The 27,551-nt window shown below is 40.5% G+C and overlaps 1 protein-coding gene across 3 annotated transcripts; it reads left to right on the forward strand.

Moving 5' to 3' along the window:
• Positions 1–7,049: 7,049 nt before the first annotated feature.
• Positions 7,050–27,551, forward strand: SPI1 (Spi-1 proto-oncogene). 3 transcript variants are annotated; one of them, XM_040601764.1, is made up of 6 exons: positions 7,082–7,472; positions 13,997–14,090; positions 21,262–21,449; positions 22,458–22,553; positions 25,839–25,995; positions 26,702–27,551. In XM_040601764.1, exons 1-6 carry the CDS (start codon positions 7,428–7,430, stop codon positions 27,016–27,018), a joined length of 897 nt encoding a protein of 298 aa, XP_040457698.1. In that variant the 5' UTR covers positions 7,082–7,427; the 3' UTR covers positions 27,019–27,551. The 3 variants fall into 3 exon arrangements, with proteins under 3 accessions (XP_040457699.1, XP_040457698.1, XP_040457700.1); XM_040601766.1 differs by lacking the exon at positions 22,458–22,553 and adding an exon at positions 8,470–8,597 and having other exon boundaries at positions 7,096–7,472; XM_040601765.1 differs by lacking the exon at positions 22,458–22,553 and having other exon boundaries at positions 7,050–7,472.

The following is a 27,551-nucleotide window of genomic DNA, read 5'->3' on the forward strand; positions in this document are numbered from 1 at the left end:
ACTTGGTTGGGATAGTGAGATAAACAGCACCAGCACCCCTGAAGCTTTTGTCCTCTGCCTGGTGCTCCACAGGAAAACTTTGCCATTGGTTTGGTGGAGAAACTAACTTGGGACAGACACTTTATACTTCTCACCATAGCAGAAAATCTACAGCCAGTAACGGACTGGGGGATGATAGCAAGATCTTGGCTGAAGGTAAATGGTACTCAGAAGAAAAGTTATACAAAGAAAATAAAATCAGAGTTTCTTCTAGGTCATAGAGTTAAAAGAACTTTTTTTACTTGCAGATGTTTAAAATGCTTTCATGTAGGTGCAAACATACATGCAATTTATAGGGTCAGTTTATGGCCACTGATAACAGGGTTACTTTTTGATATTTTTCTTAGAACCCTCAGAAATACTCCATGGACTTGCACAGGCCTACAAACCATGAGTTGAGAAGTCACTAAATCACGTCTGGGAAGTAAAGGTCTAAACATAGCATTTTTACTAGTTAAATTTAATTTCTGTATTGCTGATTTAAATGAAAAAAAAACAAACACATCGGTAATAGCATGCTGCAACTGTAAATGTTAAATTTAGTCACTCTTTAAAATACACAATCCAGTACTTGAATTAAATTTGAAGTAAATAGTTACAGCTTTGTACATAGGTGAGGTCTGTGACTGAAGAGACAAAAAACTTGAGTAAGGTCAGGGGCACTGAAGTAGGAATGAGGTGAATGCAGAAGAGTTGCAGCTCCATTTATCAGCAGGGCACATTTTATCAGCAGCTTTCCTCATATTTGCCCATGCTATACGTAACCACGTGTAGTATTCCTAATAGAACTGTGAGTATCTCAGCCCTTTGTGTTATCAGTCACAATGAGTTGCAATGGTTACAAGACCCCCCTCAACAGACAAAGCCATTGGGAAAGTCTGTCCCCTTCTCAGCTGGCAGGAATCCTGCAATCTGGGGACAGAGTCAGCTGAGTTATAAATACTCAGCCGTGGCTCTGTTTTGGTGTCTACTCCTCTGTCTCCTACCATCTCCTACTCAGAAAAGAACCATTTCCCTTTTCTTAATGACCACTGAAATCATTTAGGGAATTTCCAGCACACGGTAGACAGATTCTGATTCACTTTAACCCCAGAAAATGTTTAACTCCTTCTGGGAATTATTGTGAATTGATCCAGCCCCACAGAGTAGGATACCCCAAGTTCCTCTTTCCCTTTTTCCCTTTCAGCCATATACCAGCACTTAGCATGCAAAGCACCCTGCTCCTCTGCACCCCTCTGTCACTGCAATGAAATCTTCTTAGTCACAAGAGCTTAGGCTCTCCACATTGTTAATTGGGTCAGATCTGTGGAGGTCTCTTCTCCTAAAATGGGAAGATAATTCCATTCTTCCCATTTTCTGAGATACATATATATCTCTTAGCTTATTCTCCTGTAACACTCCTTAAAATGTTTCACTGCTACCACTAATACAACACAGCCAAAACAAAACCTTTCTGGTTTCCTTCCCTTCTACCTCCTTCTTTTAGCAAAGTTACTCTCACTGTCACTTGGGTGTTCTCTCTGACACTACGACAACCTACATGAGCAGGCTTTATCAAGGATGTGCAGCTTCCTCTTGCAAGGACACCTGTAAGATCAACTTTTTTTTCACTTTCATTGCCTAAACTTTCACCCACCAATGGCCTGAACCATAGCAGTCTCCTTCTCTTTGGCCCTCCTCGATTCCCTTTTCCCTTTCTTAAGTGCAAGAGCGGATCAAAATACTGTTCAAACGCTCCCTTTTGTATTTCTCCTCCACTGTATTCTCTCAATTATCGCAACAAAAACAGATTTTTAAGTCCTTTTAAGACCCTTCACACAACTGGTCCTCCTTAGTCTTTGTTAAATGTATAGTATAACACACTAATGTAATTGATTAATGTTGATGTAATACTTCTGGCACAACAAGAAGAGTTAAATACAGTTCAGTACAGTCAAATATTGGACTGTAGGTACAGAAAATTGCTTGTATGAAAAAAAGACTGAAAAATTAGAAGACCAATAACCACAGCTGCGAGAACAACAGGAGGGAGGAAATAAAGTATCAACCCCTATCTTATTAGCAGAACAACTTTACAAAACATACAGTGCCAAAATACAGAGCAAAATGACTGCAACCAAATGAAAAAATCATCAACTCCTTCAACGGGCCTGCGGTCTTTACATGGCTGATGTAGCACTTGTGAAAGCAGTCAGCAAACTGTGCTTCTAAAAACCTGAACAGCTTAAGATGGAGCTTTTTTTTCTACCAGATTAGTGAAAGATGTCAGCTTTTTACCAGACCCTGCAGATTTCAAGGCATCTGAAAAAAACTACAGGCAAGAAAGCAAGACTGAAGACTAAAGAATGTAACTGCATGTGAATTACATAGTAAAGATGACCTTTACAGTTACAAAAGAATGAAACATAATCATATCAAACACAATTTTTCTTATCAGTAATTACTTCCGCAAGAAAAATTTTTCTATAGCTAATATACTACCTCATACGCACCTGTCTGTCCTAGTCATACACATAAAGCTGGGACATGAGGCTTGCACGCATGCTTCACCTCTTCTACAGCCAAATGTCTGGCTGTGAGGATGTGTGAAAAGCACTCGAGGACTTTGGGCTTTTAGGACTTCAGTTCCTCTGTTAATGCAAAATTCCAGACACAAAGTCGGTGGCCAAGAACAGGAAGCACAGCTGTAAACCCATGGGCTACCTAAAGACCTGGTTATTTGTGAAGAGCGTTTTTCTCTTTAGAATTTTGAGAGATTACTAAGAGATATAATCCTAAAAAGACGCAAGTCTGGAAAGCATTGTTTACATTAGGAGAGCAAGACTTCTGCCTAGACACAGCTGCACTCTCAAGAAAAAACTGCTGCCTAAATATCCACATCAAACTCCATACAGCAGAACTATTTCTGAGACAACTTGACAGTGGTAACTACAGACCCAGAAAAAGAAATCCTCTCTAATGGTGGGTGTAGATCAGCAATTCAGTTCAGATCATAAGTGCACTTCTAAAATTAATCTCCTGATCCTCCCTGCTTACTGTACTTTAATTTGCACTAGATAGCAGTTTTAAGGCACATAAACTGGATTCTTTTCAAATTGAAGATGTGGCTCAGGACTCCAGCTACAAACGGGAATTCAGTCCATAGCATCAGATTAGAGCCAGTCTGAACTGACAGCCCACAAAAGAAATACCAGGTGGTTGTTGAACCTTCATCAGCAACAGCTTTTTCCTCCACATATATGCTCTTAGTGAGCCAGATCTCAGATGCACCTAAACCTCACAGTCCAGTTTTGGCTATTAAAGTATCTGATTTTGCAGGGGGAACCTCAGTTGGATTATAGGTTCAAGGCACAACTGTACGAAGGGATGTCAGACAACACTGCTTGCATCTTACTGCTGCTACTGACTGTACGTAGTGTGTAGGCTGTACGTAGACTTCAAGAGTAGATGGTATTATAGCACTCTTCCATGTTAATTGCTTGAAATGATGCTAAAGTTTTGAGAGATTGCATGACTATAAATGAGCAGGAATGTGCAAACTGAAAATCTGTTGCTCGCAGAATTCAGATTATTAAAAACTGACACCAAATCTTACAGATATTTGAGCACACCTTAAAGCCAAAACAGATTTTTTCCAAATACAGTAAATAAAAAAATGTAGCTGAGATGGAAACAGATCTTGAAGCCATATAAATTGTCAAAGGGAGATTTTCTTCTTTGCTGAATTCTGCTTTATGGACAGTTTTACTAATAAAATGGGAAATGAAGTGCTTTTCATTTCTGTAAGTGATTGCATATCATAATGGTTCGGAAAAAAATCCATGAGTCTTTCTGGATTAGTACTGACTCAAATTATTCCTCCTTCTCCTCCCAAAGAAAATTATTATCTTCATTCTGGTATGGATTTAGTCTAACCTATGCTTGAAAATCTTTGCCAATTTAGTGCAGTTAGTTAAGACTGTAATATTTTAATGACATTTTTATGACATTTCCCACTGGCAAAAGTCCTTGTTCAGATGCCATTACATAAAACTCAGGAACTCATGAAAACTGGACTGTCAAAAGCACTTTTTTGCCACTGAGAACTGCATCAACTGTAGGAGGGGATGCCCACATAGTGAGAAAAAGACTTTCCTCAAATGTAGCTGTGGTAATAAACCTGTGGTTATCACAAGGGAACATCAGTGAGCTCCTGTCACAGTGGAAGGGAGAGCACATATTTCAGTGGAGTACATTCAGAGTGTTAAGGATGCTAAGGTGAAGCACTACACAAGGAAAAGTGGTAACAAATTCTTCTCAGCCAGTAACCCGCAGCAGCCAGTTTCTGGCTCCTACTGTCCTGTTATGGAAAAATGCAACAAAGATATTTCAACTCGTATCTTCAACTCAGTAGCAGTAACAAAGAGTTAAATGCAGAAGATTGTGTTCTAGAGCTCCAGACCTCATAGGGTGTCTTAAGAGAAGTGGGCAGCCCCTCCCCCCAGCCCATGTTGTCTGAATGGATATTTGGCGTTAAAGGATGGTGTACAAGACCCACAAGCCATACTACCACTAGATAGAACAAATTCAATGGAAAACATGGCTCTGGGAAAATAAGGAACATACAAGGGAATTCCTTGCTTAGAGGTCTTGTCTTACTCTTACAAGAAAACTCAGTAGCAGAATCTATATGAACACCTGTTTCTGATAAAAAGACTTCAGGATGAGTGATGTCGTATGTGGTTTTAGTAGGGGGAAAAATTATCTTTCAAGCACCAAACAAGGTTTGAGGTAACGGGACCTCTCTGTGATGTGGCTGTGAATTGAAACCCTTTTGCTATGGTAGCTTGTGGTTAGAAATAGCTTGAAGAATAAATGAGTAGAGGTAGGGGAAGAACTGTTTCAAAAAAAAGCACCCAGTGAGGTGCTGCTTAGAGGGAAAATCTCTCAGATTAATATGAATGTCAAATGTTTTCAGAAATAATCTTTCAGAAACTTAATCTTTCAACTCAGCAGGTTTTTCTCTAGTTCTCACAACTCCTGTCATGGAGAAGGATCCCTACCCTACTTCAAAAGCCTTTCTGAAGGACAGATTACACTCTCTGAGTAGCAGTTCACATCCATAGGCCTCTGGAAACCAGTTCTGTACTATTGTTCAGTAACTTCATCTGTTTTCTGCATGTAAGTACCATCTGACCGGGTACTGCAAGGATCCGGGCCAGAAGCATCACCTCTATCAGGCCTTCCTTCGGGAGTGAGGGCTCTGTGATCACACAGGATAGAACACCAGTGATATGTAAGAGCAAGAAGCTAATCTAAGTTGAATATTGTTACTAGTGGTAATCTAGCATTCCCTGAGCGCAGCGGCGGGTGCAAGACATCTGTCCTTATTAGGTCATTTCCTGTGCTAAGAGACAGGGCAGAAATATCCTCCAGCGTATGAAATACAGTTGCATTCCACTTTAATAGAAGCCTCTCTGTGTAAAGCACTACGTTTTGAAACCTTCCAGTAGCTGCTTAAAGTATCTTTCAGTGTACAATGAATCAGCGTACCTTCTTTGTTCTGAAGAGCCTTTTAAATAGATGCACTATTTGCACTACTTTTATTGCCTGCTATCCAATTACCCACCTTAAGATTTGTATATGCTATTGTTCACTCCCTCCTCCTCTGTTTGCACTGAATTTTATCATCAGGACCGTACTGCGCTTCTCTCCTTTCCCCCCAGGTGGTTCTGATCACTTCCAGGCTGGTATGCAAGGGGAGACTCCAGAACCATCTTAGAGACAAAAGCAAACTGTTCAGCAGCTTGCTTATTTCGAGGTTAAAATCAAGAGTTCATGGGATGAATAAGAAGGAAATGCCTACATATCAACTGATGTTGGTGAAATTCAGTTTGGGGCTTCAAGAGTTAATCCCCCATCATGTTCTTGATTTTATCCCATTGCTAATATGGTATGCTTGTTGAGTTCCTTAGGGTGGGGAATGAGAGGAACTTGTGAGTGGGCTCTGGTTTTACCAGTGTACGAGGGAGGAAGCCTGTAGTGGCTGAAATTCCCCCTCACACATAGACCCAGGTGAGTGGTGAACAGGCTACTTTCAAAAGCAGAACCTGTGGCACATGGGCATAGATTGAAGGGGAACAACCAGACAAAGAAACTTCACTTTTCCAAGACATTAGTAACTGACTGCAAAGCAAGAAGCATTTTGCAGAATGAAAACATTCTCCCCTTGCAGCAAAGCCCCATCCTCTATATGCTGCCCCATGGCCAACTCACCCCTTCCACTGCCAGAACTTCAGTACGAAGGGCATTTGTCCAGTCCAGCCAAATGCAAGCAAAACAATGGGATAAAGAGAAGGGAGAATGCAAAACATCTACAAGAAATTTTGGCATCTGACTGTTTAGATGCAACTCCACAAATCTTGCACTCTACTCACTGTTAAAAGGCAGTCAGGATCTGAGAGAAGTGAAGTCATTACATGGGACATGTAACCATTTCTCTTTTTCCAAACTTGCTTTCTCCTTGCAGGAGCTAGAAAATAAGAAATCATAAGAAACAAATATGAGGGCCAAGTGTCTTTCACTGAATCGTTTTGCTCTATTGCGAAGTTTATGAAGAAAGTCTCATAGGCTTAACTTCAGTGTTTTGTAGAAACCTAAGATAGAAACCTAAGACTGTGTATTTGAAATACTTTTTTTTTCACATTTTAAAATTTGAAGTACTTTTTTTTTTTTTTCCCATTTCTGCTAAGTATTGCCACTTAATTCCAACATGCGACTATTGTTAAAACAAGTCTCTGCCACTGAACTGTCCACGCAGTTATCAGGACTGCATCTTTATGAGAAATCATTAAACCAGAGAGCAGCAGCATCGTTATGGTTGATCTACAGTGGGAAACACATAGTCTTCCACCGAGCACTGCACCCATGTGCTTGTTTATTGGTAGAGGCCGGGGCTCTGGGGTGCTGGCTGCACAGCGAGCACCTGCCCATGGCAGATCTGGCTGGGGCAGGCTTCCTGTTGCAGCGCAGCAGCTCCCTGCCGACGAGATTTATGCAAACGGGCTAAAAGCTGTGATGTCACAGCGCACTAATAGACCAAGGGCTATCTCCCCTCTACAGACATTTGATAAAATCAGGAACTTCACACACGACTCGGGAAGAAGTTCACCTCAGAACCTGTTAGAACAAACTATGAAAACTTGTTAGGGTGCTTCTATCCTGAGATCCATCACTGCAAAGGGACTTCACGGAGTCCAAGGATCTCACTTTTCCCCCTTTTTTTTTTAACTCTTTCTTGCACTTTTTTTTTCTTTTTTTTTTTTTTTTGTTTCATGAGATTTTTTCAAGTCAGTTATTCTGGATGTTCAAAAACTGAATTAAGAAAAATTCACTGAGAAGTTGGCTGAATGTTGCAAGCTTGCAAAATGGAAGGATTTCCCCTCATTCCCCCTGTAAGTATATGGGATTTATATTCCTAATATGGATCATTTGGCTTAGCAGCGAAAGACAAAGTAAACCAGGTTTTATTACTTGAGAATATCTCTGTTTTGGTCTGTATTTGTAATGCCAGGAAGTTGGGCTTAGGTCATTATATAAAGCTAGTGACAACATTGCAATGAATGGGAAATTAACATTTCCTCCCTAAACTTGTATCTGATTTTGATCTCCATTTGTTTTCACAGATTAAATGTATGGTATTTCTGTACAGGGTGCGTATAGCAACTCCGTAAATTTTTTTCTTCAGTGCTGTCTTCATAATGTAAGGCCGAGTCTTTCTTCAGGTTGTAATTCTTAATAGTCTGGAGCCTCTGACATAGTTTATGTATTTAACTATCTACCAGTTTGAGAGAGAAGAGTTGCTGAATGCTGATTTTACATGTTGCAGATTTTAGGACTCTGTGCTTTTTGCAATGATGGCATTTTAGATTCTAACTTCAGCTTCTCTTGAACTGAATTCACTTGCTCTGGAAAAGCAATTGGCGAATGAGGGCGGAAACGACACAGCCTTTAATTTGGTCTTTCAGTGTTTTCTCTAAGATCAAATTTTTCTGTATTTCTATCCTTTTTTTAACTCTGAAGCATTGTTACACCGCTGTAATTTATCACAGGGTGAGTTTGGAAATTATTCTTTATGAAGAATGTAATGTCACTAACCTGTTGTTCGGAAACAAACCTTAATGGGAAATATCTAAGTGGAATGAGTAAAAATGGGTAAATGAGGCCCTCACTAGATTCTTTTTGTTTGTAGAAGCTGAAGAGATGTCTGACAAGGTGTTTTCCTTGGCTTTTTATGTAGTAGTTGGCTTACAGTAATTACTATATATGTTCAGAAAACAGAAGAAGACAATGCAGATCCAAGAGCCCTTGTAACAGAACTTGTATTAAGTTTTCTTTTTGTCTTGTCCCATCTATGAAGCCTAAAGACATGTTTCCTTATGTTCCGCCCAGAAAGATGGCCCCTTGAATTCCTTTCATGTTTGGTATCCATGTTGACTGAAAATGTATGTCTTCTTTTTGAGAGACCCTTTATGGTAGCAGTTCATCAGTATTGCTGAAAGCCTGCATGTACCCAAAGGGTGAGAAGATCCTAAAAACCTGTTTTCTTTTTCTTAAATACACTGAGTTGCCCAGTGGATGTACTGTAAATGCGTCAGGATAGAAATCTGAAAAGAAACTGAGAATATGAAAAAAGTAGATGGAGATTTCTCAATATGTTACTTACTGGGCTTAAAAAAAAATTTAAAAGAAACACAAACCTTGTCCTCAACTACCCCAGAAACCAGCGTCTCCATTAAATAAAAATATACATTTTTAATTTTCTGTCTACTTATTCACTCATAGCCAACTTTTTTGGACCCTTTTGTTTTTCCAGTATTGAATTCCAGTGCATACACTGAATAAGTGGAGTGAAAAATCTAACACAGTCTGGCCCATATTCTGATTTGTGTTGCAGTTAATATTCTGACTGAACTCTATACAGATGAATGATACAATAGGCAGTGAGAATACAATTGTCTTACAGAAGCTTTTGACAGGGCAACTTGGTTTTTATTTTTGTCATTAAAATGTCCAATAATAAGTAATTTTGTGGTCTGTACTTTCAAAATTGTTTTAAGCGTACTTGCAGCACTGCCACTTGCAGCCCCACATGGCATTGTTACAAATGTCTGTGCCTCCTGGGACTTTTTCAGGGGGGTGACATGTTTCTGCGCAGGGGTTTCTGTGCAGCAATACTTCCCTCGCCTGCTCCTCCCCTTTCAGTTGAGGGTGGGTCAGCAACTGCCTTCCTCTTGACTACACCAGGGAACGCTCACCCTTCATTTGGGCAACGCTGCTGAAATGGTTTAGGAGCACCGCATCTTTTTCTGAAGATGAGGAATTTTGTAGGGAAAAGTTCCGCACGCTGGGCCCCTGTCTTCCAGTGCACAACAGAATCTAGCTGTGCTATGGGCTGAGAAATAACGGAGCCGAACACCTTTGCCTAAAGATGGCCCCAGTTCTGTGTGAATCCCTCAGCAGCCACCTGCAGAAATCCCAGCTTTGAATGGAAGTTTGGTTGTAGGACAGGGAGGATGCCCCACAGCAGCACTCCGTTCCACATAACCCTGCTGCCAGCGTGGTCCAGCGAGGCTGGCCCAAGGAGTGATCATGCTAATATTTTTACTCACCTTTTCTAAAATAGTTATAGTGTAATTTTTTTCCAAGGAAATACAGTCAATCTTAGCCTTAAAACTTGCCTCAGCAGCACATCATCGGAAACTGTGTGGAGTATTTCTGAATCACATGCCAGTGAAGAGTTATGTCAGGATAACAAAAAGAGATCTGCATTCGGCGAATTTACAATCACCTGAAATCATCTGACAAAGTCTTGGTGTTTAACAAGAATTTTCAGATTGCTATTCAGTTGAGTCCCCTTAAGTCTCTTAACCCATGCCAACAAAGCTTCCTCCAGGTAGTTTTGTGGCTTTTCCCGTGATTTTCAGGGCAAACAAGGAAGATCCTTTGATCAAACTCTGTGACAGATAAAGTATTGTTTGTTGACCTCTTGCCTGAGGTTGGAATACGGTTCATACTGTATTCCATGGCACATATGAAAGGAGATACCAACTTCAGGTGACAGGTGTGAGTTTCTTACAAAGCTTTCTGTCACTATTTGACATGAAAACAATTGCTAGAAAAATAGCCATTGACACCAGTTAAATATTAATTGCAACATAAGCCATCCTTTGCTTTTTGTCAGGGGAAACAACAGTTCTGTGTCATGGAAGCGCTGTTAGTAAGATGATGAAATGGGTGTGTGGGTGGGGAGGTTCCACAGGAGGATGGGGCAAGTGGGTAAAGACTGGTACAAGAGGCAACAGCAGCGCATGGTGAAAACTCTTCTCTCTAATTAGAGAAAAAGCCTTTAATAAAACTAAAAAAAAAAAAAACAACAGAGGGACTGAAAACAGGTTCTTCAATGAATGTAATGAATACAGGAAAATATCCCACCTTCCCATAGGATAATCAGAGAGAATCCATGCTGTACTGTCTCCTTTGACCACCATCTAATAAAGTTTATGATACATACGCTTTTAAATATTTAATATATGTCTTTGCACGTTAATTACCATCCCCTTGAAGATCAGACACCAAGATGGAAAGTGGTACCAGTTCAAGTCCTTTGTGGGGATAGATTGGTCCAGGTTGCATGAGCTAACAAGAACATACGCATACATATTTTTTCAAATGGATCACCAAGCAGAAAACAAATTCAAGGAAGAAAATTCCCACAATCCATAGTAAAGAGACTTTAAGTCCCAGACTTTCAAAACAGAGTATGCAAACCCAGTATGATCTACGTAAAAGCAGGCTGGTTTATAGATATTGAGTATCTGCAACTCACTCTGCAGTCAGCCAGAACTGTAAATATTAAGGGAATCACTTTATTTAGAGTCTGTTTAACACACCTTCCTTTAGCTCTCGCCATTGAATACACATCTGACCTAGGAAAACTGGGTTTTGAACAGCAGAAATCATTCCCAGCTCTCAGACTGTGGGACACTATTGCCTGTTACAGTGTATTAGACTGAAATGGGGGAGTTTGGAAAATCTTCATCTTACAGAAGAAGAGACAACAAAGGAGGAGCACAATTAGGAAATATCAAATGTTCTTTCCCTTGCCTAAAATATGTGTTGTTTATCTACTTTTGGACTGAGGCTTGGCCTTCCTGCCAAGCTATACTTCTGTAAAGATAGGAGTGATAGAGCTTTTGTTGTAGCAGTGGGAATTTTATACACAGCAGATGAAGCCTAGGTGGACAGGAGGCTGGTTTCTTTGGAAATCTGTTTACTTTTGGCTAAATATTTACTGGAGCTACAAATTCTGGTGCATTTAGATAAGAAAATTTTCAGATTTTCAGTCAGTTTCTAGTATTTTAGTTGAAAAGAAACAAAGATATTTCTTTTAAACTATATACATTTATATGACTTTTTAACTTTCTGTTTCTGCCAACTAGTATGATGTGCATTTTCCATTTCAATGTTGAGGTCTCTCTTTTCACAGAATATAAGTGCTTTCCTTTGATTTATGACAAATTAATAATCCTGAAAAACTTCATACATCCTTCAAGTTGATATGATTTAACAGGAACCATGTATTTATGGAAAGGAAATGGGGGAGTGGGGTGAATTAATTTGCAAAGATAATGAAAAGTAGAAATTCCATTCATAACTTTATCCTGAATAAAGCAAAACACAGTCTCATTACTTTTCCTTGTCAGAGATCAGACTGTAGCACAGGTCTAAGGAATGTGGCGGACTGAATGCATATATAACAGTCACAGTTAGAGAAAACACAAAGAAAATATGTAGAGGAAAACCAGAAGAATCAGAGAGAATCCATGCTGTACTGTCCCCTTTAACCACCCCTCTGAAATCTGAAAAATACATCCCATTAAATCTCTGTGTAGATGAAGGGCAATTCTATTGGAATCGTACTGATTTGAAAAGGGAGACTGCACCTATGTCCTCTGGAGACCAGAAATAAGAGGGGTCCCTTCACTAGCATCCCTGCTATGGATACAATTAGATGATGATTTTCTCCTTAATCTTTCCCTTTGATTGTCTTTATGGTGAGTTATCATCTTCTCAAGATTTCCCCAAAACAATTATCCCCCACCACAGATTATATTGGGAGCTGACAGCCAGCCAATGGGTTTGCTCCTGAGGCTTTGAATATTCCATGGATGTGATGCCCAATTAGTGTGTGTTCTGGAAGTTACAGCATTTTAGGAAGTCTTACCAGTGCATTTTAATATGATATGCTAATACAGCATGCAGCTGCTACTAAGGATCTACTGAGGTCCAAAGTAATTTCTAAAAGGATTTTCTATTTTTTTGTGGTCTAACATCTTAAACCTCTGGGAATAAGTCTCTCTTTTTCTTGCCCTAATTTCTTCAATGTCATCATAGAAATCACATCCCTAGAAAAGGACAATCTTTAAATCTCCAGATTCCAACAGAATAAACGGAAGGACTTAACTAGAAGAATTAAAGAGTAGAGGTAATGAGCAATGGCAACTCTGATGGAGTTTTCACCAGAAGTCTTTTCCTTTTGCCAGCTGCTTATCTACCACCTCCATCTGGATTTTAATGGGAGCTGCTACCTTAGGTGGCATGTTCTCCATTAGTCTGGAGGAGGAAGAAAAAGAGAAACTTGCCTGCATTTCTGGCATGCTGTCACCACAGTCTCAGCTTACAAAATGCTGGTGGTCCAAAAATGAGACAGATTTATGAAGGGAGATAAGGATTTGGGACATACAGCTGGGCATATGAACATATAAACATGAACATAAAAAATATGTCCACCATCTAAGTTATAATATTGTTTTAAATATTTGTCCTTTAAAGTTAGTTATGCTGAAGTCACTGAAAGAAGAATAATGTTTCTATTAGTACCTACTAGAAATAATTTCCTTTCAGAACAAAAAGCAAGAAGGTATTTGAGTTTTACATTGCTGTTGAGGCTGTAAGAATTTTTTCAGATTGGGAGAAAATACTGTAACAAACTTAATCCAACAAAAGTTTAGCAAAGCCCTGCTCTAACTCTTCCTTCTGGAAAAAGACAAAACCAAACATTAAATGAAGCCACAGAATTGTGCACAGCTAATAAGAAACAGACCACCTTTACCGAAACAACAGAAGTTGTTAACAGTTGTTAAACAGTATTAACATTGGAGAACTAGGTGCGGGGAGGAAGACAAGTGGGAAAGTTACCCTATGTCACCTGTTTCAAGAAGATTGATAGGACTTTAATTCTACAGCTAAGCAACCAGGTCACAACTCAGTATCTGCCCTACATTTGGATTTTTTAAGTCTTCTCTGTGCATATCTAACAGCCCTGTGCAGCTAACTGAAGCCGCAAGCATTTACAGTCCATCCTGGACAAAAAAACGAGAAAGAAAATATTTTTATGCCTTCTGTCAACATCATTACCCTCCTACAAACTGTCACCATTTAGTGAGACCTCCTAGAAACACTCAGCATAACATGCTTAGGCAGGACAAATGTCTGCTTTCTCTTGTGTACAGGAGGAATAATACTAATAATAAATGTCTGTCACTACCAAGGAAAAGGTCTCCCTGCTGTGCCAGTGTGGTGGCATCTTGGCTTGGGCCTGATGCCCAAGGCAGCTCTCTAAGTAGCATCTGCAGAAGGCTGGAGGGCAGGATATGAAGAACTTGTGTAATACCACAGGACAAGTTCTGCTATGCAGGATTGCTTTGTTGGTTTGTTGTTTTTTTGGGTTTTTTTGCAAGCTGGTGTTTGGTGTCAAGAATTTTATTCCTGCTGATTCAAAAAGAACTTGAAGCCTCCCCCTTCTTTCCCTAGGCAACACAAAATGTGTTGGCATCTCCCCTTCACTAACTATATGAATAATTTCGAAGGGATTTGTGTAAACTTACCTTTCTAAAATTTCCTGTCCTCTTTACAGCCCTCTGAAGATATGGTACCCTATGAGTCAGACCTCTACCGACAGCCCCATGACTACTACCAATATCTCAACAGTGATGGAGAGAGTCATGGTGGTAAGTTAAAAAATATCTCCTTGGAGCATAAAGTCCCATGGGATATCACAAGAAAGATTTAGGACATTAGGAAAAGAACAAACATGTTGTGATCTATAAGGTATAGGCACATACTTTCAAATCAGAAACCAACAATATTTTATTCTGCTTAATGGCACCGTTCCAACCTAGCAACTGCCACAAAGTTTCTCTGAAAGAGTTTTAGAAAGCACTGAATGGTGCAAGTTGTTTCCAGGACATTCGCTGCATTCCCAGGAAGAAGGGATCTCATGATCTCTACCCTCCATTATCCTCACTGTGGTTCTACTTTCCTCTGCAGATCAAAAGCGTTCTGCTTGTTCCAGAACTCTCTAAGGCCATGAAATTGCAATAGTGTATTTCTCTTCTTGTGTTCCCATCTCCAATTCCTGTTTGACTTAGGTCTAGATACTCTGCTTGTGCCTTCATTTTAATTGTTTCTTTGGTGATTTGGCCTTTTTCAACTCCATAGATTTGTCTCTCTTTTGCGTGCTGCCACACCTAGCTTTAACTTTCACTCTTCCTCCAGTACACCCAATTACTTCCTCTCTCTAAATCTATGTAAAACTTCCTTGTAGCTCTTTGTAAGTAAACTTAGCTAAATATTAAAATACCATGTGATTATTTATTGCTTCAATTTATATATGTGATTTCAAAGCTTTGGTGTCTTTGTATTTTCACATCATCTGGGCACTGGACTCTAAATCAATACAGAGGGGAAAGTCTTGCTTCGTCAGCTTTGTCTGCTGTGCAATACAATGGTCCAGCAACACCACCCTGGAAATATCGGAGTCAATATTGACTCAGGAAGGAAAAGCACCGTTCTACTGTATCACTTGTGGCAGTCCCTTCAGATCCTGGAGTTTCCCTAAAAGACTCCCACTGATATAGCAACTAGACCATCACTGCTTAATTTAAGACATCTAACAACTTCACAGCAAAGCGCTGTTTTATCTGTGGCAACAGAATCTCCCTTAAGGGGCAGCAGGTTGCAGAATAGGATTGATCTGAGCATTTAACTGAAAGAGTTTTCTATCTAAATTTGTTCTCTATGTTGCATTCAGGAAACACCTATGATATTCTTAATGCCTGGAGACAAAGAATTAATTCAGTTCTTATAAGCTATCTCATGGCATCTGTCAAGTCACATTAATCAAACCCAGCAAATTCCACATGGAAATTCAGGGTTTTTACATTATAACCTGTACCTGTTTACACACCCATAAAATGAGGATAACATTTATTATCTCAAAAGGCAATTGTGACAAGCAATAACTATAAAAGATGCCACGTAGGAAAAAGCACTGGGAAATAGCTTTTCTGGCATTAAATCTAGGCTACCTCAAGCAAAAATATCCTTTATCTTTCATAATCTCATCATCCCATCTGGTTTACTGCCCATTTTTCTGTTGGAAGGCTGTTCCTCAGCTACACTGCTCAGATCATTAACATGTTTTTACTCATCATAATGAACACAACAAAAACTCAAAAGTCACATGTGTGGGTTATGGCCTCAGTAGTACCTAAACACCCACTCTGAACAGAAATATGTCTCTTCCTAAACTTGTGCTGTGCTTGTCCTTAAGACCCTAAAAAACATGGCTTGATGTTTTCACTCCTTCATTTGGTTATGGAAGAGGCAACTTAATCCCAGCCTGCACACTTCAATCTTGGTTACTTTTCACTCTCCAAGTAGTGAAAAGAAATCAACTATTTATGAAAGCACCTGCAATGTAGTTCGTTGTGTCTAATAACTAATATGCCCTATTCTTTCCTGAATTGCTCACAGTCCAAAAGAGGAATGGACAACTAAAGAATACAAGGTGGAGAGAAAAAAACAAATTAACACATTTTGCTTCTTTCCTGTAAACATTGAAAAACCCAACTTTGGCTTTCACTTTAACAGGATAGAAATAGTGGGTCTTGAGAAGAGCTGTGCAGAAAGGGACGTCACAAACTACTTTTAGAAATATGTACTAAGTGTTCAGAACAACGTGGATAAAAGCATAATGATTGAAAAATGACGGGGATAAAGAATAAGTAAGGTGCTGCAGTGATAGCAGCGAAGTGAAAGAGCTGAGAACATGATTAGATAGGAAAAAAGAAGAAATAAGTAGGACAGAATTGTAAGAGGGGAGTTCAGCTTGGGGTACTGGCAATACATAAACAATATTTTTGCAGGTCTACTCAATACCACTATTGACCTCAGAGAGGGGGTATCTATTTACTGTATCTTTACCAGATAAAGTAAATAGATACAAGACAGAGTAATACTCTGACTTTGCTGATAAGGGACTGCTAAAGAAATAGAAGGTCTTGCTCAAGTGTCAGACTACCTCTCTCTCACTGCCAGCAAATTAATTTTGTGAAAGGTAGATGTCAATATCTTAATCTGTAGATCTGTGCTACATACATCACTGTCACTTTTCCAGAACATAATGCTGAAGGCAACAATGTTTACGCAAGTAGGCAGTGAAGTACACACACGTGTGTCACTAATTCAATATGTAGGAGATAGTTGCCAATAAGTGAACACTAAATTTAACAAGCAAAAACACAACATAAAAGCATTCATATGTTCATCACAACATGCATTATTTGCATTTATTTTGTATACTGTAGCCTAACTATTTTGTAAATACTGTAATAAACACAGAGACACAGTTGTGCAGGACAGAAGCTATCTCAAGTGATCATGCATTAGTCCATCACTCTACCCTGCGCTTGTATGCTAGTAAGTCTGTAAATGTAACACAGCGTATTTTGTAACACTAACGCAACCTTAGTAATTACAAAATTCCACTGCAGCTTTTTCTCCTTATTACTAAACATTATTGGTTTAGTAAAAATCACTTTTTGTATGAAGCTAAATGCTCACCCTTGTTCACTTTGTTGCTAGCCTCATGGAACTTACTAGATTTCATTATTTTGGATTTTATTGTTATGCCACCTCCTGGAGTAATATGATCATTTAAGAATTTCAGCTTTGATTTTGTTAGGATTTTAGCCCACAAAGAAGTGGAGGGAAGTCCAAAAGTGTGAACCTTAGTCTTAAAGGCTATATGGAAAACAGATAGAACTCCAAACTTCATTAAAAAATTCCCTTGCTGCAAAGCTGTTCTCATGATTCACTGGGGACTGACTCAGAGATTTTCAAACATTTGGCATTATTAAACTCATGAAGTTTGTAAAGTGAGAGCTAATGAAGTCCTACTGTTGTTATAGGCAAGATTGCTGCACGGCCTATAAGCAGAGCATTTCACTCAACAGAGCGCAGTTCTGTAGGGAATCAAGACATTCATTTTCCAGTGTCCTTTGACATTTTACTCATTTCCTCTGTGGGTTTTTTCTTGCCTTGTTTTTTCGGATGAGCAAAACACAGTGGGAACATCTACGCTGTGCAATGTGGCGCTGCGTGAGAAACCCTCTCCTGGTCCAAAATGAGTTGGAATATCCATGCAGCACAGAGCAGAAGCCCTCAGAGACACTAGCTCAGCCCTCACGAGCACAGCCACGTCACCACGCCGTCGCCGAGCAGGCAGAGCGCCGTGCTGACGGGGCTGTCATGTTTCCGGTTCAAGAGCTGGCTCATGCATTTCTGCATGATTTCTTGCACTGCATGATGCAGATTTAGCCTGCTATTCCACTTTATAATAAATACCTTAAGCCTATTTCATTTGCTAACTGCTGGTTCTAACATTATTCATCTATCAAAGCAGGAGCAAAGTCATTTACGTTGGTCAGAAGATGACTCAGAGTTCAGTTATGTTTTCCCACTGGCAGAGTAAGAATCTACCTCCATGGTGAAAATTAACACAATGCCTCTAGGTCCTCTGTTGCTTCCCAACAGGCCAACATCCTCTCTGTCATGGGAGGGAGTTCAGAATTCATGATTGTCCTTCCTCTAACCTTTCACTCTATAGAAGACCAAAACAAACATGATCTCCATGTCTCTATAAGAGAGAATTTTTTTCACATCCTCTTTCACTTCACATGAAATTTCTCATAATGACTGCATTGTGTAGCTACAGCTTAGGTTTTAATGATATTTTCTTTTACCCAAAGAATAGACACTTTCCATTTCTAGAATTCTTCTCTCCTTTCTTTCCTCTCCCTTCCACCTTTATGTTTTTGAGAAACAGATTTGCTATGCATTACTGACATAACACTAACAAAGAAGTAAATAGCTGCTGCTAACTCTAATAACTGCAGACAGAGATATTTAGAATTTATTTATTTTATTTTGTTTTTTATGTGCATCAACTTAGCCAGGATGGTTAACTGCAGAGGGACTTGTGGAGATGGAATTCAGAATTTCTCTAAACCAATATTGGTTTTCCTAAGCATCACTGTGAAATTATAGATAATTGAGAAAGAAATATGGACTTTTCCTCCTGTCACAACTCGAGTATTTGGACATAAGCTCGTGTTGAAATAATTTCTGACATAGATGTGTTTTGTATTTTATCAGTATTACATGGTCACTGTAAGTCCTTAAATGCTGTGCTATTAGTAGTATTCTGTTACAGTATTTCTACAACAGCACCTAATCCATAAAAAAGGAATTCAGTAATGACTAGGCTAAATATTACATAACGATTAACACAAATATGTATAAATAGTGGCCTACAGGTTAATTTCTTTCCCAAGGAAGGGTTTAAAAGAACAGTTCTGGAGGCAGCAGGAACCTTGTCACAGGCTCAAAAAAACTAAGAGGTATCTTGAAATATAAAAACATGGCTGCCAATAAAAATATATTTAAGAAGAATCAAAAGTAGCTCTCAGAGCATGCACAAATACTCACGGCTGTGCATGTTGGAAGCGTACTGTGTTCCGTCTTGACCACCAGTTAGTACCAGTGAGACATTCTACAGCTGAAGACCTGCCATTGACCACCTCAGAGACTTTTGCCTGGGCTTTGTCATCCTCACAGTTATGCATTGACCTCATTTGCTGTAGTAGATTGTCAAAGACAAGAGGTCTTTGAGACTGTACATTGCCACCTGACAGAGGACTTTCTCCACAAGGAGCAGAGCCAGATCATTCTAAGGAACGAGAGTGCAGATTACTCCTGCAATGTATCCTCAACAGTTTATTATACATACGGGGCTGCCCGCGGTGCATGGGGCCTCAGTGGTTGGCTCTCTGTAGAGAAATCTACAGTAATTTAACCCAGAAAAGGCATGAGTTACTGTGGCTTAGTCTTCCAACTATACAAAAAAGTTTCATATTGAAAGTGCCCAAAGCCTCCTACCAGGACACAGCCTTCGGTGACCTGTGGATTCAAACCCACACACGCTGCCATTTCCTGGGTTGGAGCAGACGTGAATGTAAAAGTACCTGGATACTCTGCACCCATAAAACCCGCTTTTTTAACCAGAGAAAACAAAATCTTTCTCTAGCACTACAACATGAAGAAGTGCTACTGTGCATTGTAGCTGTAACTCTGAGCTATAAAATCCAAGCATAGCCCACAGAAAGCGCTATTACAACGAAGCAATGAAATTACAAAGTAATGCAGCAAGTGCTGGGTCCGTATTGCTGAGTTCCCTCTAAAAGCAGCCACGTTCAAAGTCACTATCCCGGATTTCAAACCCTCAGTGAGATTAGACCTCATTTTTAGAAATAAGTGGGGAAGGAGGAGGAGATAGAAGCTGAGAGAAGGAATGAAACTAGTATTTTAGTAAACATATTCACAGCACATTAGTACCCAGATAATGTCATACACAATAACATCATATTGCTGAACAAGACAATTACTTCTCTATAAATTCAGTGCAACTACACTTGGAACAGCATGTTCAGTTCTGTCCACCGCATTATCAGTGTCAACAGCTGGGGGGGAGGTTGGAGAAGTGCACAAGTATGATTAGAGGGGTGAATATACTGATTTAAATTGAAAGACCAAGAGTTAAATACATGCAGCTGGGTTAAGTGATAATTAGGAGTAGAACTGAAAGGGTACATGATAGCAACCTGAGAACATGTGAAGGGTAGGACAGAAATGATTTATAATAATACAAGGGCAGAAAACTCAGAATAGTAAGATGTAATTTTAAACTGTTACACTGCATATCAGAAAGAAAATTTGACCATGCATAAAATGGTGCATGAAAAGTTAAACTATGGACAATTAGTTCCTATTTCAGTCAGAGCAGAGGATGTGATGTTGACTTTGATTTTTTAAGAAGAGTGCACACAAATATGTGCATAATTATGCATGTAGCTACCATATGTAAGAGAGAAATGTAATTTGCAATACTTCATGTTTCCTCTAGTAGATTTTAAATTTTCAGCAGCAAATATGAAATTCTAAAAATTTTGGAGGCTTGTATTGAACTAAAAAACCAGAAATCTAAAACTGAGCATGATACGGAGTTTAATTGCAAAAGCAAATAAATCAAGAAACAGGATAGTGGTTATCTGAGTACTTTTTTATGATTTTGAAAAAAATCTGAATTGTCACAGAAATTTCAAATATACTAAAGAGATTAAAAAGGTAGAGAAAGAGTCTGCATCAGGATTTAGCCTCACTGTAAACAGTGTACACCAGACTGCCACAACAGTTTATCTTTTATTCTCTGGTATTGGTACTGAAAAATGTGTGACATGCCAACACATGTTTATCTAGCATGAAATATCTAGCAAAGTGCCATGACTTTTCTGCAGCATTCCTGCAATTTGTTAGCAGACTAAAATAAAGAGTGAAAATAACTGCAGAATAATCTGTAAATTTTCTCTGTCTCCTCTTTTCCATGCCATGAGGAAGAGCATAACAAGAGCATGACAATATGTAAACCAGTAGAATTTGTTGCCTCAGGAATGAAATTGTAAGACTGTTATGGTCTCTTCTTGAGAAAGGTGCCAGTGTTACTGCCTTTTGTGTTAAATTATCAGCGAAATCCGTCTCTCCATCTAAGACTATTCTCCTAATTAAAGTGGCCTAAGTATTACTTTCCAGCCACAGGCATTTATGAGATTAGGAAAAGAAACTTTACAGGGATCTATATAAATTGTCACCAGAGGCAGTCAGGTCAACAGGGATGGTGTGGAGAGGGCGGAAAGGACAGTGACAGGAGTAGGAACCAGTGAAGGACAGGTAAATGTCACGTTTCTTAATCTTGTAATGACAAACTATTTTTATTTTCTTTAGATCATTACTGGGAGTATCATCCACACCACATGCACAGTGAGTTTGAGACCTTTGGAGACAATCACTTCACGGAACTGCAGAGCGTACAGCCTCCCCAGCTGCAGCAGCTGTACAGGCACATGGAAATTGAACAAATGCATGTCTTGGACTCTGCAATCCCAACCACACACATCGGACTCAACCATCAGGTATGGTTACCACCCCTTACTCAGAATTTAGGATGATAGTTATGGTAAGGAAAATAATGCATCAGCGAATGCACACTCTTATGTGAAAAAGATTGCTGAAATGAATTACACAAGTTCCTACTGCACAAGCACTTGATTTAAAACTCTTCATTCTCAGGACAAATGTGGTTTAAGCATTCTTTTTATCTGGATAATGAGGAGACATGTTCCTCGAACTGTGCCTAAAAAGATAACTGCAGTGTGGAGGGTTTTGAAATCTCAAAATTTTGTTTAATTTGGAATGAAAGTCGAGTGTTTTGAAATTCTGCAGAGGAACTGTCTAGCAAGGGTATACACAACTACTGGGAAGTATTCTGAGTCTCAAAGTAATCGGGAAATTTAAAATATTTCCAAGCAACCCTGACAATCTCACATAACCTGTACAAGAAACACTAACAAAGACACATCAGTGGTAACTTTACCACAATGAAACAGGTTGAGGACAATCTGCTTGTCTTTTTACCTGAAAGTAAATAAGTCACAAGCCAAATCACGCTGTCTTGTCTCTGCTCAGATGTTGCATGAAGCCAGTAAAAAGAGACACTCCATTGTGCTGTAAAGCCAGTCACCAAAGTGCCAGTGAATTCTCACTAAAGCAGAAATTAGAATCACGGAATGGTTCGGGTTGGAAGGGACCTTAAAGGTCACCTAGCTCCCGCCCCCGCCACGGGCAGGGACACTTCCCACCAGCTCAGGTTGCCCCCAGCCCCGTCCAGCCTGGCCTGGGACACTGCCAGGGATGGGGCACCCACAGCTGCTCTGGGCAACTGTGCCAGTGCCTCGCCGCCCTCACGGGGAAGAATTTCTTCCTAATGTCTAATCTAAACCTGCCCTCTTCCAGTTTAAAACCATTCCCCTTTGTTCTATCACTACATGCTCTTGTAAAAGTTCCCTCTCCAGCTTTCCTGTTGGCCTTTTTACGTACTGGAAGGCTGCTGTAAGGTCTCACCAGAGCCTTCTCTTCCCCAGGCTGAACAACCCCAACTCTCTCAGCCTGTCTGCATAGGAGAGGTGCTCCAGCCCCCTGACCATCTTTGTGGCCCTCCTCTGGACTCGCTCCAACAGGTCCATGTCCTTCTTATCTTGGGGGCCCCCAAATAAGGGGTTCCATCCTACTGCAAAGTTACTAAGCAAAGGGGGTGTGGAGATCACTTTTAACTCTTGGTCTTACAAGGATATGACCAAAGTCATTGTTGGGAGCAGTAAGAAAGGTGGGTGGATCTTGTGCTAAGGAGTTTCCCAAGGCAGGCAAGCTACACACAGTGTGCTGAATACAAGATAGAGTAGGACTGAGGTCAGAGAAAGGTGTTTGCTGAATACAGTGCTAGATATAATGGTGCCATTGCTCAAGTTTTGTGAGAGAAACTGCATGCATGGAATTGTCGTTTTGGTCTTCTTTTTTGAAAGCAAACCAAAACTGTGTACAAATACTGTATTAATCAAAAACAAAGAAGGAAAAAAATGGAGTGAATAAGTTAACATTGCCAACAGGAACCTGACTGACTACAAGCCATCAAACTTCTCACCTGCTACTCAGAAAAAAAGCGAGGAACAGAATACAAGATGTATCTATAAACAAAGAATTAAGAACAGAAAGTGACAAATACGAAAAATGTTCGTGGAAAAGCAGTCTGTGGGAAGGTTCAAGTAATTTCAATTGCTCACTGCAACTATTAATAGACAATGACTGACCGCTACCTCCAACCAGAGGCAAAGAATAAAGATTATCCCCTTTATGGATGTCTTTGGAAGCACCACCAAAAACCAAGAGAGCGTGCTTCTGCTTATCCCACTTCATTCTACTTAGTTATCATCTTTCATTTCAGGACAATAGGCAGAGAATTAATTTGGTTACAGCTTCTGATAAAGAGCACTGTGCTCTCTCCGCCCCACCCCATACCAAGCTGCAGAAGACCGTAGTAGGCAGAATTCACCATTGCCCTCCTTTTCCTTACCAGCTGGGGATCTTTGGCTTTTTACTTTAACCTACAGTAGCTCATGCAAGCGGTACTTGGCATGCTCTGAGGTTCGGGCTCTGTGTGTCTCGGCCACAGTCCTAGGCAACACATACAATTTAAGGCATTTTCAAAGACACAGAAGCAGGAAGCAAGCTTTAATCCTCCACTGAATTTGCCAGTTACTAACCTCACCCATGCTTGTCATGCAATATCACAGCTACAGTTTGCAAATGCAGAATATGCAAAGATATTTCTCTAACTTTCTATTGATATCACATTATTTTGTGGAATCAAGTTTGAGGGTCGAACTATTGTTGGACAAGATTTCTTTTGAAACTTTTGTTAGCCTGCCAGCAGGTGGTCTCACAAATAATAAATTAAGAAAAGACCAGTTATTCCAAAGGGAGAAGGAAAGAAAGGGGTGGAAAGCTGTGAACAGCTTTAGAAAGAGGAAAATCACAAATGGATGGCATCGATCCTAAGCTAACATCAGAATATGGAAAGCAGCTAGCAGTTTCTTAAGCTTTCTCTCTCCAGAACTGTATTAGTAACCTGGGTCTTCCAAACCCAGTAGCAGGTCCTCTGCATAACATAAGTCTGTGAGTCTCTACGTATTAACTTCTGCTGAGTTTCAGGCGCAAAGTAAGTGTAAGCAAAACTACAGCAGACAGGGAAAGTGGGGACAGCGTGGGGGAAGCTTACTCAACCCCTCAGGTTGGCCTCTGCAACTCCTTTTGCTTGCGAGACACCATTCCCCTGCTCCTCCACAGCACCCTCCCGCCGGCCCCTCCAGTCCCAGAGGAGTGGTTTCCTTACTCCACACACACACTCACAATGCACTCCAGGTTTCCAAAACCTTTTTCTCTGCAGGGGCACCAGTCCCTGTTCCCTTCCCCTGTAAGACACTGTCCTACCTCCTCATTCCCCTTCCCCCATGGCACTACTGTCTCTCCCTTCCTTCCTACCCCTGAGGCCGCAGCTTTCTTAACTGTAAAACGCTGAAGGTGACTGTGGTGAGGCTGAAGTTTCGCTCTCAGGGATCCGGCAGGAAGCTTACACACACTCTTACTCAATCCTGGCCTTCCTGCCAGATCGGCTCCAGCCTATCTGCCAACTCACTAACCGCCAGCTGCTGCACCCCAAAACCAGCCCCGTGCACGCTCCTTATTGGGACATTTCAAGCTGGTGCAAACCTCGCCTGAGAAGCACCACTCATGGAGTGGGTGGTGTGACTCATGAAGGTAACACCCACTGCCTGCCCCAGCGCCTACGGTCCCCTGGGAAAGGGATCTGGCTCAGGATGCCCTTTCTTGGTAGAGGGAAGGAAGAGCAGTTCAAAAGCAGCTCACCTTCCAGGACTATCAACCTGGCCCATTTCACGAAAACCACATTCTATATGCTGCTGGGTTTGGGGGATGTTGGTTGGGTTTGTGGGTTTTTTTAAGGTAGGAATCGGGTTCATACTCCCTGCTCCTCAGACTGATCTGTTTCTCATTCTTAAGCTGCAATAATTCATGGCAACTAGTCATGATCCCCAAGGAACCAGACTGCAACTGAGAATTCACAGAGCTAAGGTATATTCCACACTGCTCCTGATGAGACCTCTATATAAGGGCAAGAGAATTTAGCACAAAAATTGGCTTGCTAGCGTGCCGATGAGAAATCCCCATTGGTGGGGAATTTTCAGATAGCGACTTAGGAAAAGAGAATGTGAGCCGATATGATATATCCTTTACCTTAGGGCTGAGGCTATTCCCCTCCTCACGGGGGAAATTTAGGGCAGGAAGCTGACAGATCCATGTAAGCCCATGTCCAGAGTCGGATGCAGTCCTCAGGGGTTCAGTGCTCTCAGAAGGTACTATGCCTGAGAAAGGAAGAGGACAACAGAGCCAAAGCCAGTCAAAGCAGCCATGCTAGGGCAGAACTGTTCAGCTGTTTCAAATTTTAAAAAGTAGTTCCAGAAGGCCTGTGCTAGAAAAATAGTTGTTCTCAAGAGCAGGTTTACATCGGGGATAGGCAAGAGGGATGAGAAACTCATTAGGAAGAATGCTAGCTTTGGGGAGGTATGGGGGGAAAGGGGCAATATCACTTGCATAGGATATAAGAGGTGGGAAAGTTTGGACTTTCACAACTTCACTCCTCCTTCCCTCTTGTAAAGATGCATCTTTGTACATGTGTAAGCATTGACTGTTAGCTGGAAGTGTTTCTTAATTGCATAGTATTTATTATAAATGTCAACAACTAAACCTCTTAATATTACCCCGAACAATCTCATACCCCTCTTACTTTCTCCCCCTTTCCTCTGTAACTCTCTCCATGCCATTACCCTTTTTATCTCAATGCCCCACTCGCTATCACTACCACCTCCCTCTACTCCTCTTTTCTCCCAAAGGTGTCCTATTTGCCCCGGATGTGCCTACAGTACTCCTCTCCACCGCAGCCCAGTTCTGATGAGGAGGACATAGAGAGGCAGAGCCCCCCGCTGGAGGTGTCAGATGGGGAAACTGATGGTGTGGACCCTGGGCCTGGAATTATGCATGGAGAAACAGGTGAGTGAAGACAGAGGGACTTTGTCAAGCTATGTGCTGAGCAGCTGCTAAATTACTATGATGATAATGAGTAAAACTGTACAACTGCTGTGCTAGTATTTTATCCCAACATCAAAGCTTCACTTTCCCCGATTCCTTGAGCTCTCCTGTTCTCCAAATCTTTTATGACCATAACTGTGTCTATATCTCAAATCTCATTTCTTCATGTACTCTCAGCTTCCTCCTTCTGCCCTGCCTATTCAGGCTTCCTGAATGGAAATGGGGTTTGCCATTTCTACTCCAATTTCCATTAGCAGATGGGAAAACCAAGGCAAGAAGGCCAAGGAACTGATTTTTAAAAATATTTAGTTCTGTTTGCTCAGTACTCAAAAGTCAGGTTCTGTATCACCTGCCCAAATTAGCTTCAGATTGGTTTCAAATTAGCAATGTTTTTCATGTAGCTTCAAATTAGCAAATTAATTTCAAAACAAGAGGTTAGCCTTTGGAATTCCTTATTCTTGTTTTTTCTTCTTGGTACATCAATCCACTTTGTGTCCTCATAGTGTAACACTGTCTGTTGTTATAAATGTTGCAAACCGAACAAGTTATGTGACTGAAAAGCTAGCTATAACATAAGTTATATGAATTATATACATTCTGCTGTATCAGCAGAAACTACACACTAATAATAGTGCTCCACTGCCTTTCTTCTCTGACTCTCATGCAGGCAGCAAGAAAAAGATACGTCTGTATCAGTTCCTTCTGGACCTTCTTCGCAGTGGAGACATGAAGGACAGCATCTGGTGGGTGGACAAGGAAAAAGGTACTTTCCAGTTCTCCTCCAAACACAAAGAGGCACTGGCGCATCGCTGGGGCATCCAGAAGGGCAATCGCAAGAAAATGACCTACCAGAAGATGGCACGGGCTTTGAGAAACTATGGCAAGACAGGGGAAGTCAAGAAAGTCAAGAAGAAGCTGACCTACCAGTTTAGTGGAGAGGTGATGGGAAGAGGGGTCACTGATAGGAAGCATTATCCTCACTGAGGCTATGGGACCCTAAGCAAGAAAAATATTAAGACCTCCTGGCTGGATACCAGCAGAGGAGATGGACGCATCTTTCTCTTTGCTTCCTGTGCCCCTTCTCTGCCTTTAAACAGCCTTTACCGTCAGATGTTTCTGGTACGAATTCCCTTCTTCAGCATCTGAGAATCCTAAACGTGACAGAATTCTTTGCTTCCATCCTACAAGTTGGACAGAGTTGGGAAATTTAAACAATGTACAAATATATTAATGTCAGGAAAGATTTTTTTTTGATTGTATTGTAACTAAAGAATACAGCTGATGAAGTTTTGCCTTCAAAGGCGGTGCTGTGTCATTCACAGTGACACTGCATTAGCTTACAGCTTTCAAACTAGCATTAATACAGGCTCTGCCACAGCTCTCAAAGCTAGAGAGAAGTTTGCAGATCTTGGAATGATACTCATTCTTTTAAATAGTAATAACATGTACATATTTAATAAAATTTGAAATAATGAAGTTCTGGTGTTTGCATAATAAATGATTACTTCACAAACAAA

This window comes from Falco naumanni, chromosome 7 (assembly GCF_017639655.2).
Source record: "Falco naumanni isolate bFalNau1 chromosome 7, bFalNau1.pat, whole genome shotgun sequence".
Taxonomy (NCBI): Eukaryota; Metazoa; Chordata; class Aves; order Falconiformes; family Falconidae; genus Falco; species Falco naumanni.

Excerpts from the sequence above, each read along its gene's own strand:
- SPI1 (XM_040601764.1), top strand. The coding sequence starts at position 7,428 with ATGTTGCAAGCTTGCAAAATGGAAGGATTTCCCCTCATTCCCCCT. Across the intron at positions 21,450-22,457 it reads ACATCGGACTCAACCATCAG|GCTGAACAACCCCAACTCTC; the intron begins GTATGGTTACCA and ends TCTCTTCCCCAG. Across the intron at positions 25,996-26,701 it reads AATTATGCATGGAGAAACAG|GCAGCAAGAAAAAGATACGT; the intron begins GTGAGTGAAGAC and ends ACTCTCATGCAG.